The sequence below is a fragment of the Pundamilia nyererei genome, unplaced genomic scaffold, assembly GCF_000239375.1.
Source record: "Pundamilia nyererei isolate P.nyererei 1_Seehausen unplaced genomic scaffold, PunNye1.0 scaffold00032, whole genome shotgun sequence".
In the NCBI taxonomy this organism is placed as follows: Eukaryota; Metazoa; Chordata; class Actinopteri; order Cichliformes; family Cichlidae; genus Pundamilia; species Pundamilia nyererei.
Window position 1 is genome coordinate 1,996,149 of NW_005187433.1, and position 21,713 is coordinate 2,017,861.

The following is a 21,713-nucleotide window of genomic DNA, read 5'->3' on the forward strand; positions in this document are numbered from 1 at the left end:
ATTGCCCAGACTGTCCTGTATTTATACAGTAAAGCATAAAGTTTTTGGTTCATTTACATTTGGTTTACTGTGGACCCACTGTAAAGAAATAAAATTTAAAAAAATCTACAATACATACATTTAATCTTTTACTTATCTACTTTGGTGTAGTGTGAATGGCAATGGGGGAGGGCTTTATGAATAGAAAAGCTGTAAAACGTATGAAAATACAGTTAAAAGTTCAAAATATGTGCAGTTCTTCAGCTCTTCTTCTAATATTCTTCAAAGTCCCCAGGACTTATGTTTGGTACCCCTGGTCTATATAGACCAGGGGTACCAAACATAAGTCCTGGGGACTTTGAAGAATATTAGAAGAAGAGCTGAAGAACTGCACATATTTTGAACTTTTAACTGTATTTTCATACGTTTTACAGCTTTTCTATTCATAAAGCCCTCCCCCATTGCCATTCACACTACACCAAAGTAGATAAGTAAAAGATTAAATGTATGTATTGAGATTTTTTTAATTTTATTTCTTTACAGTGGGTCCACAGTAAACCAAATGTAAATGAACCAAAAACTTTATGCTTTACTGTATAAATACAGGACAGTCTGGGCAATGAGGTACCTTTTTCTGTAATTTTATACATTTATTATATCAAAAAACTGATAGGTACTGTTGAAATTGCAATTCTTTTTCTTATATTAACACATCTTAAGAACTCATTATAATTTTAATATTTTTCACTGGTCTTTCACTCTTCAGATCAAACTGGGTTGTATGTGGCCCACAATGTAAAAGGAGTTTGACATCCCTGCTTTGACGTTGCCCTAGACTATTCTGTTGTGATGTTTAACATAAAGAGAAAAAACGTGTGGGCTTCACACTGTAAGGACACACCTTGGAACAACAATGCTGAGGTCTTTAAAGGTTATGGCAAGTTTTGAGCTGCAACAGCAGACTGATGAGGGGATTAAATAATTAAAAAGAGGCACTTCCTGTCTCGACTGAATCTCGGCTTCTGTACCCAGGTAAAGCAGCTATTTGTGTGTTAAACTCAAAGGCAAATTATTATTTTATGCCCCCCTACAGACAATGCTAAAAACACTTCACTTGAACACAGATTTTGATGCATCAGTAACGAAGTCCAGTTTTCACAAAAAAATAAGTAAACTGTCAGACATCCTTATAACAGAGTATTTTAACAATTAAAAGTTACTTTTTTGTATTTTTTCCCTTCAGTAACGTTAAGACATCTGACCATAGAATAGACATTAAGGCGGGGCGCTAAAGCAGACAGTAATATGATTTGCTGAGATGCCAGCAGCTACTGAAAATGGCAATAATAGGCACCCTGGGATGAGAATGCATTGAAACCGAAATGGTTTTGATTGTAAGCTATTCCGTTCTTTAAATGTCATTTCTTTACTTTGTAAAAGTGAGAATGCAGATGTCATTGTTCTTATAAATTAATGAACATGTATAAATGAAAGAATTTTGCCTGTGTGCATCGAGGCTGGTGCAAGCTGTGTGTGTGTCCTTAGACAAAAAAACAGGTGGCTGTCAGGTTTTGTCTCCAATAAAAGCTCACAAATCTTCCCATGTGAGGTGTAATCAATGTCTGTTTGTGTGAGAGAGAGAAATAAACTATAGGTGAATTTGGCTGGCAGGTGAAGGGGTCAGTGAAGTTTGCAGCACTGCTTTGGCTGATAGTCATAGGAAGGCAGATGGACAGGTTGGCAGAGCGATAGACAGGCCGACGGTTGCGCAGTGATGCTGACAGAGAAAGAAGACAGACAGGTGGGCAGAACAGCAGGACAGGTGAAGGAAATGGTCACAAAAGCAGACAAGCAAAGCGAACAGAGGAACACGGATGAATATTCAACCAGGCAGGGGGTCAGACGGATATTCAGACAGGGACAAAAGAGAGGGCAGGCTTTAAGGTGTACCAACTAGACGAGAGGAGAGGCATATGAAATCAGATGTGTTTGCAAGCAGAAAGACAGACAGGTGGCTGGTAGGTACAAATAAAAAGACAGAAATGGGATGTTAGATAAAGAAAGCCAAAGTGGAACAAAAGAGCAAAGTCAAAAGACTGTATTGGAAGCAATTTTACCATTTCGCGTGTTTTAGGTTACGTTTTGGTCTGGTGTCAGGTAACTTTAATATAAATGATAGTATAATAATAAAAGTCATGCTCAATATGACTAATTGAGTGCAACATTTATTGTAATGTAACACTTTCATTTTTGATCTTCAGTAGGCAGTAGTAAAGTAAGAATTTTTTTTAGATAGCGCTTTTCAAAACAGTGATCTATTACAAAGTGCTTTACAAACATGTTAAAAATACAGTTGAATGAAAATATCTTAATCACAAAAAAACAGCATAATACACAAAAGCATTATAATAAAGCATGATCTTGAGGAAAGCTACTATTCCATTTCAAAATGCCAATCCACACCCTGTGGCTGTTGCATTACTGAAGCAAATTTCCTCCTATAACAATGATCTAAAGTACAGCTTGAAACTATGCAAGACTTATTTAGCAAAGAATTTGTCATCTGGTTTTCTGTGTAAAGTGGCACAGAAATCAGACCTCGGGGTATTTAAGTTGTTGTGAGAACAGTTTGATTAAAGGATATATAAGTGCCCATTAAAACAATTAACACTGTGGGAGGATCTTCAGGAAGCACGCCGCCACATTATCTCATCAAACTGACAGCTACAGTGTAAATGTATAAAAGGCAGTGGATACTGCAAATGGACCATTCTTGGATGAAAGCAAAGTTTGGGTTACAAAAATGGTTATTTTAAATAAAAGTTATCATTTCTATCCTGTCTGTGACTTGACCACATTTTCTATTATCTCTCAGATTGGATTACTAAAAGTATGAAATTTTAAAAAATCCAATTAAAAGTAATAGGGCACTGTGAAAGTGTGGGCCTCTGGAGACTAAGCAAAGTGTGTTGTTGTTTGCATATGACCAGGCCAACCCTGATCACTAGTGGACCACACAATAGTCTTTTGATGTGTGGCAGTTGTTTAATACTTTGGAAATATTCCTTCCAAACAGAATGATCTGTCTCAAAAAATGAGGCATTTCCTTGAGTCAGGTGAGGATACCAGGCTAAAATATGAAAGTGCTGAAAACATATTTTCAGTATTTATATACAAGTGGGAATTTCCACCACTAAGCCAAATTTAAATGGCATGTGGAGGTAATCTTCAATATTTATGTGATTGACCTATTTTTTCATCAAGACCTGGAATAAGAATGAACACTGTGAAGCCCTTTTGAAAAGAGCTATGCAGCATATGGTGGCCTGGTATCCCACTTCAACACGCAGTGCAAGACAGGCTTAATTCTCACCTTGAATATGTCTCTTGATGTAATTTTCTTTCTGTTTTCCCTCCATCTGTTTTTTCATCTTCTTCAATAGCCTTGATTCTTTAAAGACGCAGCAACTGAAGCACCATCTTATATCACCTCACATTCTATTTCCATTTACCTGTTCTTCTCCTCTCTCACTCCTCTGCTCTTCTTCCCCACTTACCATTCTCCTCTCCTCACTTTTCATCTCTTATCCACGGTTCCCTCCTAAGCCTTTTCCCCCCTCACCATAACCTCTGCTTCTCTCTCCTCCTACCTACCATTAGTCACCACCTCCCGCTCCTCTCCTGTCAAAATTTCTCTTCCCCGACTCTCTCCCTGTTTCAGTCCTTTCCTGTAAGGTCAGCCCATATTGGATCGATCAGGGTCATCTATCTTCCACTATCTCAGTGGGCGTGCCTCCTATTTCAAAAGTGATCATTAGCCAATCATTAATCTAGATCAGACCATCAGACCATTAACCAATCGTTAATCTGGATCCTGTTTAAACTCGGCCTGCTGATTGGGTCCCGGGTGACCTCTGACATGTGAGTTACCAAAGAAACACATCCGTTAAACAATGTATGATTGGGTGTCCTCATACATAAAACAGGTAGCTGTCTGGTTTTGTCTCCAGTAAAATCTCACAAATCTTCCCACGTGACACATAATCAATGTGCTGTATTTATTTTTTATTTTTGGACATGTCGGGATTATGAATAAATGACACCAGTACCATGCCCATGACCATGTCCGCATTTCTTTCGCACTGACACTGTGAAAAGTGAGGGGTGGCTGGGTTGTAAAGTAAACATGGGGTTAAATCTCTTTGGAATGTGCGCAGAAAGACCACGCTCTGGTGCCAGTGGTCTCACCAGCACAGAGGCTGACTCGAGCCAAGCAGCGCGTGCGCTCTGGAAAGCTTCTACTTGGGTGTCTTTTGTTTTTCTGGGTGTTTTTTTAAAAAGGGGGAAACGTTTAAAAAAAAAAAACAGCTGCCTTTGCCCCTGCCTTGTGGATGATAATGGGATGATTTTCCTTTGACTCCATTAAGCTATCAGACTTTTCCAGAGGTGGATTTCACTGCTTTGGAATGTGTTTGATGCGCATTAACCTTTTTCGACCTAGGCAGGGCTTGCCTACACACTCTGCTGCATTTTCTTTTCTGCCTGTGGAATATGTGGAAATGTTGCCGTTTGTTTCCACGACATGTTTAGTAATCCGAGGCTTGAATGATGAAAATCTTTTGAGATGAAAAACAGCACTTTTGGGGATCATTTTTTGCTTGTGCGCGGCTCGTGCCTAATCTCGCGCCTCAGCAGCCTGTTGTCTGTGTCCGAGGGAAAACGCACAACTTTACCACGAGCTGGAACCGGTCCTGTTGCGGGGGCTACCGCTGGTCTGTGCGGCACACCGGGGCCACAGGCAGGGGGCCAAGACGCAGACCAACGGAGCGGTCCCGGTGTTCAGCCGCTGTGTGGTTGGACCGGGCATCCGGAGGAGCTGTGGAGCGGGGATGATGAAGTCGGTGGGGATGGTGATGATGAGTGGCCCGGCAGCGCGACCAGGCACCAGGGTCTTGCCACTAATATGTTTAGTGTTGTGCGCTCTCATCTTTCTTCCGATTTGCGCTCACTCGCACCCGCAACCGTGCCAAGTGCTCAAACGAATCGGCCACACGGTTCGGATAGGAGCTCTGCACGTTCAGCCTCGCTTGCTCTCTGCTATGGCTGTCAGCGGCTCTGAGGACTGGGGAAACGAAAGAGAGTTGACAGAAGAGCAGCAGTTGGAGTTGGAAAGACCGTTTAAAACAAGTGCCAGTGCGCCTGGGTATGGAAGCCTTAGGACTAGAGCGTCCGTTAACAGTCAGCGTGGCGCAAACAGGAGTAAAAGCCAGGCACGCCAACGGGAGGAGAACACCTCGGCGGAAAATCGCGTGTTCGCACCCCGAGACTCGGTTCTGCTCGCCGTCGAGGCTCTGAACCGGGCTGGGTTGCTACCCTACAATTTATCCTTGGAGATTGTCATGGCTGTTGGATCCACACTCGGAGAACTGCCCGCGTTCTCCTTTTCCTCTACGGGCAACCCCGAAAACGAGGACCCGCTGTCCTTCGTGGAGAGTGTATGTCACACCGTGGTTGTGCAGGGGGTTTCTGCCATGATCGCCTTTCCACGGAACAGGGACGAGTTCGTCAAGTTGGAATTCGTCTCACTCGCGCTTCAGGTACCTGTAGTCAGCGTTGTGCAGAGGGAGTTCTCGCGCCACAGTAAGGTAAAAAGTTATTTCCTAGCTAAATTTGAACTGTTAACTGTTGATTGCTTCACTTCGGCATACAACTGCAATGTGCTGGTGTGACGTGTTATAGTAATACAACGCAAGAAACTTTACATCGCAGTCTGACAACCTCTTTAAAGTGCGTGTACACCATGCACCGAATGCATGTCATTTATTTAACTAATTTAATTAAATACGTGTGGATACAGACTACAGTGCACCGCGAGCCATCAGTGGCCATCATTTAAGCCAGGGACTAGAGCTAGAAACGCCTCCTTCAGTGGCTGATTGTTGATGTCCCTTCAACAAGAGCACAGATCTTCCCGTTCTTGTTCAGCGTTTACCCAGTCAACCAAACTTAAATGGCACAATTTAAGGTGAAATGGCACAAGCTGGCTTTCATAACTCTGAAAAAAAAAAGTTTCATTAAACAGTCAAAGACAAAAGGAGCATGGGGGAAAGCCGCTCTGTCCATGGTGCTGAAATCTACTGAATTTAAAGGGTGTTTCAGCAGAAAAAAGAGCAGTGCTTCTCTTCTGCAGAATAAAATGTTTAAAAATGGTTTGATTGACAGTGTGCAGTCAACAACAGTGTGCACCTAGCAGCACATGCCCCGCGGTATAGATACATAAACAAATACTTTGTTGATATTCAGAATCCCACTATGTCTGCACTGTGGTGAAGGAGGTTATGGCAGTATATTGCAGTCAAAACTCTTAGTCATAAGTCAGTGTGATGCTATATTTTGACATCTCATTTGCTGGACAACGGAGGTAAAGGCGGACAACACTCTTTAGTTAAATCACTGTGTTGGCATGTACATTTATGACCTAACACCTTTCCTTTTAACAAAGAAGTAAAAGGTTGCTCTTTAGCCACCCAGCTACTAATATTTAGCAGGCCCATATCTAATAATGAGACTGGTGTCAGAAAACTGTAGCATACAAGAAAAACCCATTCATGCAGAACCGTTTTAAGCTGCATAACACTCCTCTCATCGGACCAGTTCAAAAGGTGAATCCACATAATAAACCATGGAGGAGATTTTGAGTGTATTCCGGTGGTTTTACGGTGAGGCTAAAACTTTGCTTCATTTTTTTACATTATACCACTGGAAATACCTTGAGTACAGTTCCTTGTGTATACCATATGGAGTCCAGACTTGGCAGGAAACCATTACATCACTATATAAACTAAAGTTTGCAGTGGTGTTCTGATTTTTTTTTCCATATACCAATATACACTCCTTATTATTATTATAAATAATAAGGCACTTTAATCCTTCAGTACAAGTAAACATTTCTTTTGGCACAAACATGGATTCTTTTGTAATTGTAATTCTTTATTTACTCAGACTTACGTATATGAGTCAAAAGTGCTCAATATATGAGCACTGTATATATCTATATAAACACTATAGATTCTTGTCAGGGCTTTTGGAAAATAAAACAATACCCTGAAACCAGTATAAAATGATATGGATTTTTATTCTGATTTATGTCAATTTTTAACAGTTAAGGCAAAAGCAGCAGCAGTTCTTACGTTGGAGATTGTTGAAAAATAAACTCTTGCACAACACACCAGTGCGAAGCTTGCTGGTGGAGTTTGCAGCTAAAATGAGAGCAAAGGGGAAACTAGTTAGTAATGTAAATACTATATTCATTAGCGTGGAGGGGTATCAGTAATAATTCTGTGGAAAAAACACCTGCTGTGAGTTTGCCCCCTTATTTGTTTGTGCTATCGAGCACAAGAAGGAATAGGCACAAGCACATTCCCAAAAATGATTTGGTGTAATACACTGTAAACCTCTTTAATTGGGTGATGCTACAAAGAAGAGATATTGCACATCAGTGAGAGAAAGCCAACAATCTGCATGTGTTTCTGTATTTGTAATATTCTACACACAAACATCCAAAGGAGGGACAAAGAATGTGTTTTTTTCATGCACACATCCAAACCCATTAGCTGGACTGAAGGGTTCTGGGATACTTGCCACCTACTAGGGTATAGTAATGTGTGTGTGTGTGGCTTTGTCAGACAGTTTGTGTCTGTTTATGTGTTGGTGTATATGTGTGCGTAAGAATGTGTGTGTGTTTCTAGGATAATATCTAATTTCCTGCTCTGTGCACAAGGAAGGGTTTCTCTGTAAGGAGTCAGCAGGTGTTTAAAGTCAAAACTGATTCCTAGAAGTGAAATAACAGTAATGGATACAGCTGACAAACCAAAAGTTAAGGATGATTGATTGATAGAGGAGTAGATGGGAAGACTGTTGAATGGAAGGATGAACATGTGCAAAAAAACCGACTAGGAAATAGTGTGTGCAGTGCTTGTGTGAGACTTTTAGAGAAATGGCTTAACTCCCTTCTGACTCAATCTAGTTTCACTGGCAAATCCCAACTGCAGGCTGACAGCAATTTCTCTAAAACATTTTTTGAGTGTGAAAAGTGCAAAAACTTTTTGGATGTCTTGAGATGATCTCATTAGTGTTCATTTCCTCACTTTGTTTGACCTTGAGTTTTTATTTTATCCTGGAATGTTTAAAGTCAAAGTTTAAAGACAAGGTTCACAGCTGAACATTTGTGTAATACAATGAATCATAAAAAAAAAAAAAACTTTTGATAACGTGATCTGCCCACAGTATGTTATGTAAGTGTCAGAATGATGAAGCTGCATGAGAATATGGAGATTATGGAGCAAAGGATAAAGTGACCTCAGAGTAAAGGAACTGGGCTGGGAGTTGTGGTGAGTGGTTTTGATAGCAGGAAAGGGATGAGAATTTAGCATATAAAAGCCAAAGAACTGAGGAACTCTTGGCAAAAGGAAGCTCTCTGGGAAAGACCAGTCATCTCAGATAGGAGGACTTAGTTTTAAAGTGGAAATATATCCCATGCTGACCCAGAGACTGTGGAAAGATAGCTACATACGCACATATATACAGAAAGACAGAGCATCTTCACATTGCTACTTATTCCAGTTATGTGTCAGCACTAACTGTATGTGAAAAATCAACATTGCTACAGGTATGCGCCAATATCATGATGTATGTGCAATATATACCATAGAAACACTTTATTAGGTATACTGCTCCAATGTAATCAGACCTACAGAAAACATGCAATAAATTCTGTCTATACTGAGCAGCCTTTCCACATAGTGTCATGCAAATGGTCATTCAGTTTGAGCAGTCGACTTGCAATCTTTAAAACATCCAGCAATCTAACAGTATATGTGGTATAAAAAAGTATAATAGGCCCATGTTAAGTACTAAGTTTAATATATGTGCAAGAATGCCTTTGGATCCAAAGGTTTGAGCTTTAGACTGCTCTTAATCCTTAGTTTCCATCATGATGTCAAGAGAGTGGGTATCATTAACGCGATCATCTTAGCCACACAGCTCTAGCTGTGATCAGTGCAGTATCTCCCACGCAGTGTTCAAACCTGTTTGCGAGGGCCATCCAATCAGAAGAGACTTGGCTTCAAGGCGAGGCTGGCCTTGAAGGGAGACAGAGGATGAACTGAGGGTGCAGATAGATAAGGATTATTTTGAACTGTGGATCCTCCACAGCTTTTCTAGTGGAATACAAAAATAAAAAATATGAAACTGGTACTGAGCATAATAGGTCTTCCATAACAATTCAGTTGTTCTGCAATGCATTCATTTAACTAAATTGGTTAACTAACGATTGTATTACAATAACAAATGGTAGATGGTTATTGATTTTTCTTTGATTAGATGATTCATTGTATTAAGAACAATAACTAAGTCATTACTGGATTTGTCCACTGGTTCATGAGTCTGTCAGTCCATACCTTTTTTTATTACCATACAGCAAACTCTGCAAGTTTCTTAGCACAACAAGTTGCAGCTAATGTGTTTTAGATGTGGAAATCACAGGGGGAAATCATTTTTTGAAGCAAGGAGGATTAAAAAAAGAGAGCACAGTGACAACAGAGCCGGGATTTCACAGCACACGGAAAGCAGCAGATCTCTGTATTTATGTAGGGGAGCAAGGAGCCACACTCAGTACAATTTTTTTTCCTGTTTATTTACATGAAGAACAAAGAGAGGGTTACAGATTTATGGAGATCAGAGTGCAGAAGTGCCGCAGTTGAAAATAATCCATCCAATCCTCCTGGAGAATGAGAGCAGGTGAGACTCTGATGCCCTGTGGACTGCATTACCATTTTCCTCCCTGATAGAGGACTTTTAAATCTGAAATAAAACATTTGCAATTGCTTTTGTAGGTGCTTTTGTTCCAGCAACAATCTATCCATGTGTATGCAATAAGCTGATTAATAAATATCTTATTTGCATGTCTATTAGACAGAGTGATTAACAGGATAGATCAAATTAAACAACAGATTAATCTAATGAACTTTTTTGTGCAAAGCTTGTGTAAAAGTTGTAAAGCAATTAAAGTGGTTCACTCAGGTCCCTTAAACAACTTTAACTCTGTGTTTGGTGTTGTGGGTTCAGGCAAGCAAACAAGTGTGCGACTGATTAAGTGGCATATTGTATACTGGGTACAGTATGCCGAGGTATACTGACGCAGATCTGGCAGCTCATGCAGCTCATGCAGCCCTCTGACCTATTTAATGTTATTTCAAGTATTACAGGGATGAGTGTCACCTTTCAAATGTATCTGCTCTGATCTATGTGTGTAGTCTGCATTTAACTGATTATTGCAAACAAATGAGCAAATCCATTACCACCAAACAGGAAATAACTATGCCAATGAAAGAGCTTCAGACTATAGCTCAACACTATGGAACTGAGTGTTTTGTTAACAAGGTGTGTCTTCTGGAACCAACCAGTGTAGAACAACTTGAAACCCAACATCAATTATTCACCTTAATAGTGAATTTGATTGTTTAATCTCTGACAGTAATGTGTTCAGACACCTGCTGAGTTCAATATTGACTCTCCTTTTATCGTGTTTCTATTCTGAGACTCTTGAAGAAAATATTTCAACTGCTATTAAAACCAACATGGTCTTTCATTCATAATTTGAATACATCAGCGTACGAATAAAAAAGACTTTTATAACCTTTCATCAACATAAAATTAAATAAAACTGAAACTAGAATTAGAAATATGAACTGTAAACTTGTAGATTCTGGTGAAATTGCGGTGTTACTGCCATAAGCTGCGACTTGCTTTCAGGAGTCAGCTAAAAGCACAGACGGAAGTTTTACATAATAATAGTCCTGTAAGAGACCTGATGGTGGTGCTGCGATGAAAGTGGGTTGGATTGGATTGGAAAGTGCATGTATGACAGCATTAAAGAGTTAACTGTTAAGAATGGGACTGTCTTCTTTAGCCTTTATTGAATTCGAGTAGCAGAAATTTGCATCAAGCAATACTTGTTATTGTACTTTGGCAAACCTTAAATTTGGCATGGGTGTAAAGACTAGCCAGACTACTGATAAAACTTTAAGTTCAAGAGTTATAGGCATTTCACTTGATTTGGCATGATATCTCAAATCAAAGAGATGTGCAAGATGTGCAGAGAAGACTGGATTCAATATAAAGACCGCCACTGCTGTTTCATAGTTGGTTACAAACTAACATGAGCTCATAAAGTTTGACATTTTGAGCAATCATGGTTTTAGCGTGTTGGAATAGTGGCAACTGAAACTCACTGGACACTTCATTGGATACACCTTGCTAGTGCTAAGTTCAAGCCCTTCTCTCTTTGGAAGTACCTTAATTTTTCATATCTAAAAAATTCCTCTCAGGTTTTGGTCTAAATTGGTATGATGGTATCACACAGGTGCTGCAAATTTGTGGGCATCAAATCTATGATGTGAATTTCCTGTTCCACCACATCCCAAAGGAGCTCTGCTCTAACTGGATCATTTTTGTGCCAAGAAAATATTCTCCACTCCATTACACCATAACTACCACTAAGTGTTGGTAGAAGGCAGGATGGATCCTTGTTTTTCTTGTTGTTTACACCAGATTTTGAAACTCATCAGACCAGCGAGTCTGTGTTAATCTTAGCCTCTGCTTCCTGTTCTTAGCTGCCAGCAGGTGTACCAGGTGTGGTCGTCTGCTGATATAGCCTGTCATCTTCAAGGTGCAACATGTTTGCATCAAGAGATGATATTCGGCATACCATGGTTGCAATGCATAGTTATTGGAGTTACAGTTTCTTTCCTTTTGCGGCTCTAAGGACCATGGTCATTCTCATCAGACATATGGCATTTTTATTTTAAGAACTTACACTTATTGAATTGAATAGTTTCTCTTTTTTGGGTCATTCTCTGTAAACCCTAGTGATGATTTAGAGGGGAAATTTCAGTAGATTAGCAGTTTCTGAGACACTCAGACCAGGCTGTCTGGCACCAAAAACTATCCCACTGTCAAAGTCACTTAAATCACATTTTTTCCTTATTCTGATGCTTGTTTTGAACTTTAGCAGGTTGACTTGACCATGTCTACAGGCCCAAATGCATTGAGTTGCTGCCACATGACTGGCTGATTAGATATCTGTGTTTAATGAGCAGTTGAACAGGGGTACATAATAAAGTGGCAAGTCAATGTAAATAACAGGGGGCTGGGGACTGTTTATCAGCCAGTGTTTGTTACTTAATTTAATGTTAGGGGCAAAGTTCCACAAAATCAGCAGTTTTGTTTGTAGCACTGCTACGGTTGGAAATAAGTTTTCCACACTGGCAAGGATTTGTTAGCTGATTACAGAATAACAGAACAAAGGAACCAAATTCAAACATGTCAAGTGTATGAAAACAGTTAAACCAGCTCTGACCTAAAAGGCAGCAAATGAATCTTAAATGTACTATTTAGAATGAAAAATGTCGATTAGAAGAAGAGTAATACGAAATGTGTCACCAATGATGTAATACATGCAATGCTGCATTACTTGCATAAAGCGCTAAAAAAAAATGTAACCTCTGCAGGTGGTCCAGCAGATTTAAAACTTAAAGCCAGTTAGGCGGTACATTTTGGAATAAATCTATTTCATGCTTCTCATTTTACTTTCTTTCTAGAAAGATGCTAAAATTGGTGAAAGGTTTTCCTCACAACAACAACACTATGAGACTGCACAATTTTATTGTATCAGATGAGGTCCTAGTGGTAATCAGCCACCATGTACTAATTGATCTGTCTAGATCATTAATCAACTGCTGAAATTATGAATCACATAAATTCAACAAAGGTGTAAACTAAATTAAATGTTGTGGTGCTGAGTAGGTGAAAGGCTCTTTTGAAATGAACTGCAATTCAGAACTGCAAAGTGACTACACGTTTAAAAAATGTGATTAGTTAAATTTATAGAAACAGGTAAGTGGAGGTTATCCATTATACACAGCAAACTATGTTAACTGAAGACAAAAAGTAACTACATTTGGATTTATGAACCCTTCTCTTTCTCCTGTTTCTTCTTCTGCTCTTCTGTTTTATTTCACTTCCTTATGCCCATCCTATTCCTTTCTTTTTCACCAACATCATTTCTCCGCTATCCTCATGTTGCTTTTTCTCACAATATCATCAATTCCAAAACCAATCATCTGATGCTGTGTCTCTCTTGCTATCTGTCTCCCATGTATAAAATCCAACTGATTCCCATCGACACTTTGTCCTCCGATCACAACATTTTTATTTCCTCCTTTATTTCCTTCTGTTTATGTTTAACTGTCCCTCCTCTCTATCTCGTATTATTTAATTCCACTGCCTTTGCCATTTTTTCATCCATTTATTTTAATCCCTTAAATCTTCTCCTCCTGTCACACCTATTCACCTCGTTCCTTTTTAAATGCACTCCTCCACTTTTCAAAATCACATTTTTCCCGTTTTTTTTCTGTTACTTCAACTTTTCCCCTACAACTATTTTTTTTACCTTCCACTCCATTTGCCAATTCAACTCCCATTACACCTGTCCTCCTTTTACCAACTTTTCACAGAATCCTCTACATTTCCAAATGGCGATGCGAACTGTGGAGGCTCCACAAACCCAGCTGCTCTACACCCTGCTGATGATGAATGGCTGGTGGGACATCAGCATTCTGCTCTGCCAGGAATGGAATATTAGTGACTTCCTTTTCCTCATCAAGAACAACACCCGCTTTCACCTGGGCACTCTTGTCAACCTGACAACTATTGCCTTAACCTCTTCAGTATCTTCATCTGCACTATCAACCTCGGCGGTGGCATCAGGTATTGCAACCTTACCCTATTTTTCCTCTGCTGCTTCTTCTTCTTCAACATCCACTTCTTCTAAATCAGACCAGCAGCAAACTCTCCTGCGACAGCTGGGGGCCCTTAGAGAACACTCATCTACAACAGGATTGGTGACATTTGGGTGCGACATTCGCGAGGTGCGACGTTTGTGGACGCTGGTCACGCGGATGACGCTTCCAGAGTTTCACTGGGTCTTGGGGGACAGCCAGAATGTGGCTGAGCTGAGAACAGAAGGGTTACCCCTGGGGTTACTGGCCCATGGGGTCATGGGATCCCCTTCTCTGGATCACTACGTCCATGACTCATTAGAACTCGGGGCGCGTGCCGTGGGCAGTGCTGCCCAGGATAATCCTGCCTTGGCACTCATACCAGGGACTACCAATTGTATGGATAAACAACAGAGCAATGGGAGCTCGGGGGAATACTTGGCAAGGTAGGGAATATACAGATACAAAGTTTCATGCAATGTCCTCAAACTCTAATAAGGCATTCTATAAGCACGACTCACTTCCATAGGGTGCAGTTATTATTCTGCTACTGTATCGGGGGGAAGAACAGTCAGTTTTGTTTTGTTTTTTTATATTTGCTTAGGCCAATCACAAACATTTTTGGTTGTGCAACATTTATAAAATGATGGTGGGGGTGAGTCTTCTAAAAAGTGGGTGAGAGCACGTTTTGTTGGAACATTTGCACATGGGGAAGCAAGCATTCATCATAATGACACAGCTCTGTGGAGAAATGTCTGGCTGTGTAAGATCAGGTCTTTGTAGGTCTTATAGTCATTTGAAAGAACCTAGCAGGCCAGCCGTACTGCATCCAAATCTGGATCAGAACTTGCCACTTTCAGTGTGTAGGCTGTGAGGACACATGTTGTGTTCTGTAATAAAGGAAATTTTGAAAATGGTTAGAGGATAGTGGGAAACAGATTGCCACCATAGCATAGTGGATCAGTGTAAGGCTTACTATATACATGCAGTTTGCAAAACAGACAAACCTAAAAAACATTGTGATAATTATGCCCCACAAAATGATTATTTCAGCAGCTTAACTTGATGGATTTCTGTATAGATGTTTTTTATGTTTCTTCCCTTGCAATAACAGAAAAAAATAATGTGTGTCAGTTCAATGTTCATGTAAAATCACCCAGGTACCACTTTACTATCTTACCAGCATACAAAGGTATTCTGCCCATAGCACTAGTAAACCAAAAACATTGTCTCTTGCCTTTTTCAAACATGCAAAAAATGAATTCATTAGCAAAAATTAAAAGTTACCCAGTACCAGCCAAACATTAAATGTGACACAGAAGACAAAATATGCACATACACTGATCTGCTTCCGTTTGGGTTACCACTGCAGCACCACATTCAGTGAATATAAGACGCTTGAGAGGTTGATAGAACTTTTGTGATAATCCAGTTAAGTAAACTTAGTCATTCAGGATTGCTGAGTTCTTATGGAGTCCATGATTGACAGCTAGTGCTCCACTAATTTGTCAGAATAGCAACTATGCTTGCAAAATGCATGGTAACATCTGGAACAGTAATGATTATGCTCTCTCAGTATGACTGAGTGACTGATATAGCTTGCAGCCGCTGGCTCAGGGCAGTTTGCCAAATTACTGGAGCAGTGGCGATGCCAAAGATCAATTTACTGTATTCATATAGACTCTTGTGAGTATGATGGTTGTTATATTTTCCTTTATAGATATAGATAGGGCCCAAGCAAGGTAATCTCTTAAAAACTCTCACTGTGCTAAAGAATCACAAGTGTCATCTTTGCGTGGGATTGGATATTGGTCTATATGTATTATGGGATTCAGTGACAAATAAGTTCTTTGCCTGTTGTCTTTTTTCCAAAAGATACTGTTAGCATTGCCCAGTCACATAAGTTCTTTACAGCTAATATTCCTTGGTGTACCGAATACTGAAACACTGCTTAGATTTTAAGCCATATACAACATGACTTGCCTGTGAAACCTCGGTCTTGCGCTCTCTTCAAGCTCAGTCAATCCCCTCCCTCAACACTGAATCTCTATATAGTATTTCTGACACAACTTCAATTCTGTTTGGCGCATGGCCTTTATCTCATGCCAAAGAGACATATATGTGCCCATATTTCATCTTTAACTTCAGCTTTTGCAGTATTGTGATTCTCGCTCCTGTGTAAGTTATCAATCCCACATTTGTATATTTCAGGTTGAGTTTAGGAACATTTTCCTGGATGTGAGCACTGACCCACTGGCTAGTTTCATCTTTCATGGCACTCTGTAAACATTAGGTGTCAGCCATATAACTTCTGTCACTGACAAATCATCCTCATTTGAGTCTCTCATGTTACCTCTGTACCTTCTTGTCCTTGGTTCTTGTTTTCTTTGTCTGTCTTTAATTTACATATTTTCTCTATGTACCCTCTTTTATTGCCCATCCTGCAACTTTTATCCTTAAACCAGAAATCTGCAGGATGGTGCAACATTTTAACACTTCTTAATCAAGTCTGAGTTTTGTGTACTACTTTATGTGTGCTGTGTTTTCCATAAATATGGAAATTTCCAAATTGCAAGTCAATGTTAGTCTATATCCTATCAAAAGCCATTTCTGAGCAATTGGCCTCATTGCTCAGTCCACACACAAGCCTGTTCCTTAGTGCGTACTCCCCGACATGGCAATGCTCTCCTAATCTATGAAGCTCTGCCATATACTCCAATATGAATTCAATATTTGACTCATTCCTTTTGTAAAACCTGAACCATTCAGCTATCGCCAGAGGTGTTAGATTTAAAAGCCTCTTTAGTACGTCTGAGATCTCATCAAAAGTTTTGTAAGCCAGTTTGCTAGCAGGGCAAGTTGGAAGTTTTAGTGCCCAACTTTTTAAACAAAAGATGATCATCTATCCATATGGCCCATACTCCCAGACATTTTTAGTTAGTTTTGTTTCCTTTTCACAGTGTAATATCACTACTAGTCCTAGTCTAGTCTTTGTTCAACACTTTCAACACTCACATCCCCTCCTCCAGCTAGCTTTCCCATCATGATGCTATTTTGCAAGGTAGGGGTGTGTTTTTCTTATCTTTGTCTCATATATTAACAGCAGTCATCAATGGATTAAACTACAAGATACAGTTTACATGCCTTAAATCTTAATCATGCAGGTACAACTCTGCTGACTCACTCATTCTGTTAAATAGGTATGGTAGGTATGCTACTATTTGCACTTTTTTCAAATATGTAAACAATGTGTCCTTCCTCTTACTAGATAGCAATAGAGTTACGTATAAAGGAGTAGTTATACATATTTTAGACCATATTGTGCAAAATAGGTTATATTATATATTCAGCAGAATATTTTGCATTCTTTGTATTACAGTAAATATGTTAGTGTTTCAGGGCTCTTCTTTCTGTTATTAATTAATGCACCAATTTGGTGGAGCTTAGGCTTCATTAAATTAAATATACATTTTAAACAGTAAGACTTACACAGTACCAAATCTGGGTTCTCTCCACCCAACAATTAATCAATAATATCCAAATGTACAGTGTATACATTACTCTACTTCTTTCATATCTTTCAAATGTTTACTCGAGCAGTAACAAATAATTCATACACACCTACACCGTCTTGCATTTGCACAGCATGTAGTTTATGGGGATGCACACTGTAGTACAGTCAATAACTGCAGCACTGTGGTAAAATGCTAATGTGTAATGAATTGCATTTAACAGCACTGTAATCTGCAGCTGCTCCACTCTAGAGATGTAAGTGACAGTGGATGTGTGATCACCCACCGCTGCATTACAAGTACTGTTTGACCTTTCCTGCTAAGTTTCTCCTCAAAACACTCGAATCAGCAGAATGAATATCCAGTGAAGGTAATTATTAAACATGGTGAGCTCAGAGGTCCTGAAGGTCCTTCCATTGCTTTACTTTATTTAAAAAAGGGTGTTGATTCATTTGTCAGTGTTTTACATATTGCAGAAACACTTGCCAAATAGGACCTTTTGCCCAGTGAGAGTCCTCGTGCAGTCTTTGACCCCATGAAAACAGGGAGAAACTACTTGATGAGGTTTAGTTTCCTTTGTATGTGATAGTGGTTCTAATTCAAGCTGTTTCACACATGAGTGATTTGGAAAAGTCAGTCGCACACCTGCCTCAGGAAAATCTGAAAGTATTGGAAAGACTTATATGGAGAGGCTAGAGAAAAAAGAGAAAAAAAGCAAAGATGAATGTTTGTAAGCAACCTGCAAAGATGAAAAAAAAAGTTTTTCTCCCCAAATCGTTCGTTTCAGTATTTCTAAAGCTCTGAGACTGTTTGGGCTGTCTGATCACATTCATGCTAAAGGGATTAAAAGATACGGAGAGTGGACTTATATTGAGTCAGGGTCATCATCATCTGTTACCATTACATTTTTTTTCCACACTATGAAACATATTACTGTGTGGAGTCTAACAATTGCATTAGTTTCGCTTTTCTTTTCTTTTTGAAATCATTTGTAATCTTATTGTGGAGGCAGAGTGCTTTAGTGGCCAGATAAACTGACCCATCTAATCTTTTTTTTCTTTTTTTAAAAACAACACTGGCTGTGGTAGCTGGAAATAATAGATGAGAAACCTAGAAGGCACAAAGAGGTTAAAGCAGCCAATCAGCAATCTTAAGGGTGTTGGTCCCCTGAATCCCTGTGCAGATGTGTGTAAATGTCATTACATCTTTGTATATGGTAAACAGACTAGTACTTGCATACAATTTTATAATCTAATTGACCAATCAGAGTTAACTCTGTATGCAGCCCACTGAATTGAGTTAAACATAATTTTTTCTTGAAAGTTAAAAGAATATATCTGAAACATGCACTATGTTAAATTATGTACATTTTTGTTATGTTTTTTTTTTTTCTCGCCTATAGCCCATTTAAACAACAGAGGCTAACCCAAGGTGGTGCCTGCTGGAGTAGCTGAGGCTTGAACCATTGACCTTCCTGTTAGTAGATGACCCACTCTTCCTACTGCCCCTTGTATGACCACTTACAGAAATCTGCATATGAAAAAAACATACTAAACTAGTATTGAGAACACAGATCTATATTAGACTATATGTAGTAGCTGTATTTTCACAAGCTGAAGAACATCAAATACTGAACTAATCAAATTATATTTGTTTTCGATAAGAGTTTTCAGGGTAGAATTTATATACACACAGAGGCAAACTCACTCCAAACCTTAAAAACAAAACCTGTGCAGTTTTGGGGGTTTTTGTGTGTCTATCAAAATACATATAGCAAAGCCATGCTCAAAACAAACTATAAGAAAGAAAGTGTGTACTTTATTGGTCCCCGTGGGGAAAATCCCTCTCTGCATTTAACCCATTCACTCAGTGAAGCAGTGGGCAGCCATTGGGCGCCCAGGGAGCAGTGTGTAGGGACGGTACCTTGCTCAGGGGTACCTCAGGGTAGCTGTTCAGGGGAATCGAACCCCCGACCTTCCGATCATGGGGCCACCACTCTACCTACTGAGCTATCCCTAATAAACATGAATAGGATTCCTCTCACCAGGGGAAAGCAAATGTTCTCTTTAGATAAGGGGCTTGGTTTCCTGTTGTCGTTAGACTGATCATTCAGTGAAGTCCAACTAGGGCTGTGCGATATGACCAAAATATCCCGATATAAGAATTCTATCATCCCGATAACGATATAAATCACAAAAATGTAACATTTTCTGTAAATTCTGTGAATCTCGGGCAGCTTGACTTGCGGGAAGTGTTTCCAGCTGTGCGTCATGTAGCTGGAGTCGAGTGTTTTAACCGATGCATGAAAATATATATTTTTAGACATAAGTTGTAACGTCCGCCGTTTTCTTTGTGAGTATTTATTACACAGCGTGCTGCGGGGAAAAGCCTGTTCTAACGTTTGAGTCTAAGGTTTATTTTTTAGCACCTGGCAGCTCTTTTTTACTTCTCATCCATAAATAATCTGCTCTTTCACGTGATTAAGTTTATTTTGAAATGTCTCAACAGGATCTTGAGCTTTATTGTGAAAGATTTATGTGGAACATAAACAAGCGGACATGCCATGGTGTTACCGTCGTTGTTGCTAACCAAAACGCATAAAAAACAGGCGCTTGCCCATCCGTAGTGTGGTTATATTAAATATAAGAGAAAGAGAGAACTTTAAGAAATTAATATAGCCACTACAGTGACCATCAGAACAATGAAAAAAATCATTTTGCGACACCACGAAACAAACGATAGCGTAAAATGAAATGATAGACGTTTTTATATCATTATCCGATATATATCGTTATATCGAACAGCCCTAAGTCCAACCATAAAAATACACAAAAATTCTACAAATCAATTCAGCATGACCTCAGCCACACCTCTAAGGGGGCCGTTAATACAGACAGTGGCAGACTTCTCTCCCTGGACCCTGCAGCCAGTCAGAAAATGCAAATGAGAGAAAATCTCAGACACATTTAACAGAAGTATCTGACATTTTTCGGAACAAAACCACAGCAGAACATGTATATAATGTTAGCTTAACTGAAATAGAGAGGTCATATCACTACCTAGCTTAGTGGTAAAGAAGCCTCTACAACAGATAGATTTTAATTGCACAGAAAGTTTATGTCAGATAACAGCACATGATCATGGACACAAAATAGAGCAGATCATATGTTTTACAAGTTTATGAGTGTACTTTAGCCTGCTTGTGGTCTTCATATTTTCCAGCACTCTTAGATCTCTGCTGTGTTTGTACCTCTGATCATGCTAGGAGGGTGCAGGGGACATCTTTAAGCTTTAAGGCTGGGCTATAGGCTGGCCACCTCAGCAGATGTCAGAGAGAGTCTTGTATTTTTTGTGTTCTTTGCAGCTTACTTAGTTGCCGCTTCTTTTTTATACCCTAAGAAAATATCAGATGGGCTCAAGTAAACCTTCAATAATGTGTTCAGCATATATGATGCAAACTTTAAAAGAGAGAAAAAAGCAATAATAATAAAAATAACGAGTGTCATTCCGGTAATAAATTGGTGGTCAAAGCAAAATGAATCTGCATACACAGAATGACAAAAGGACTCATTAACAAGCTCTTTGTGCTCCTAATGAGACACCTGAGTCCACCTGCCTTTCCAGAGTTTTGACACTTCTGGAGGCGTTAGTGGCCGCAACTGTAATCAGGCTGTTTCCCACATGAAGTCTGCTCCTTCTGCTTAGTTTTGATTTGGTTAGATGCTAAGAAAATTACTCCACATGAATAGTTATATCCAAAGCTTAAATGTTTATTGATTGCATAAAGATGTTCTTTCTCACCATCACACTCGAGTTGAGTTGTTTTTCCTGAATGTCTTATATTTAGGAGAAATCCATCAGTTTTTCCTGCAGTCTTGATCAGCCGTTGCTAGTTACAATTGACCAGTCTTGTGACATTGGTCTCACTGTTACTGAAATAAGGGTCTCAGGTTACTGCTGAGTTTGTACAGATGCTGTGTAAATGCTAGCAGAAGGTTAGCACAGGGCAGCTGTGGCACAGGTGGTTGTGTGGGTCGTCTATCAGTCAGAAGGTCAGTGCGTCGATCCCTGACTCCTCCGGTCTGCATGCCAAGGTATCCTTGGCGTCCTTATGCTGAGTTGGCCTCGATGCATCCACTGGAGTATGAGTAAATGTTGGAAAAATGCATCTTCATATTTCCTCTCTTACTGTTAGAACTTTCTTGACCTGGGTTTCAACTATATCTATATCTATTTTTCATTGCTAAATAGGTTAAAGGTTAACATTAAGATTACTGTGAGCTGAAACTGCAGAAGCATATTATTTATACCAGCTATTCATCACTTTTAGCAATCCATGCTGACATTTCTGTTAGCATCCTCACGTCACTTTATGGCGAGCTGT

General features: G+C 39.5%; 1 protein-coding gene across 1 annotated transcript in view; it reads left to right on the top strand.

Annotated features, from left to right (window-relative positions):
- Positions 1 to 4,539: 4,539 nt before the first annotated feature.
- The window catches only part of grin3a (glutamate receptor, ionotropic, N-methyl-D-aspartate 3A), a 53,626-nt gene continuing 36,452 nt past the window's right edge, over positions 4,540 to 21,713 (top strand). The window contains exons 1-2 of the mRNA XM_005729230.1: positions 4,540 to 5,624; positions 13,554 to 14,263. Coding sequence (XP_005729287.1) covers positions 4,869 to 5,624; positions 13,554 to 14,263 — 1,466 coding nt within the window. The 5' untranslated portion in view covers positions 4,540 to 4,868. The remainder of the gene's footprint in view (positions 5,625 to 13,553; positions 14,264 to 21,713) is intronic.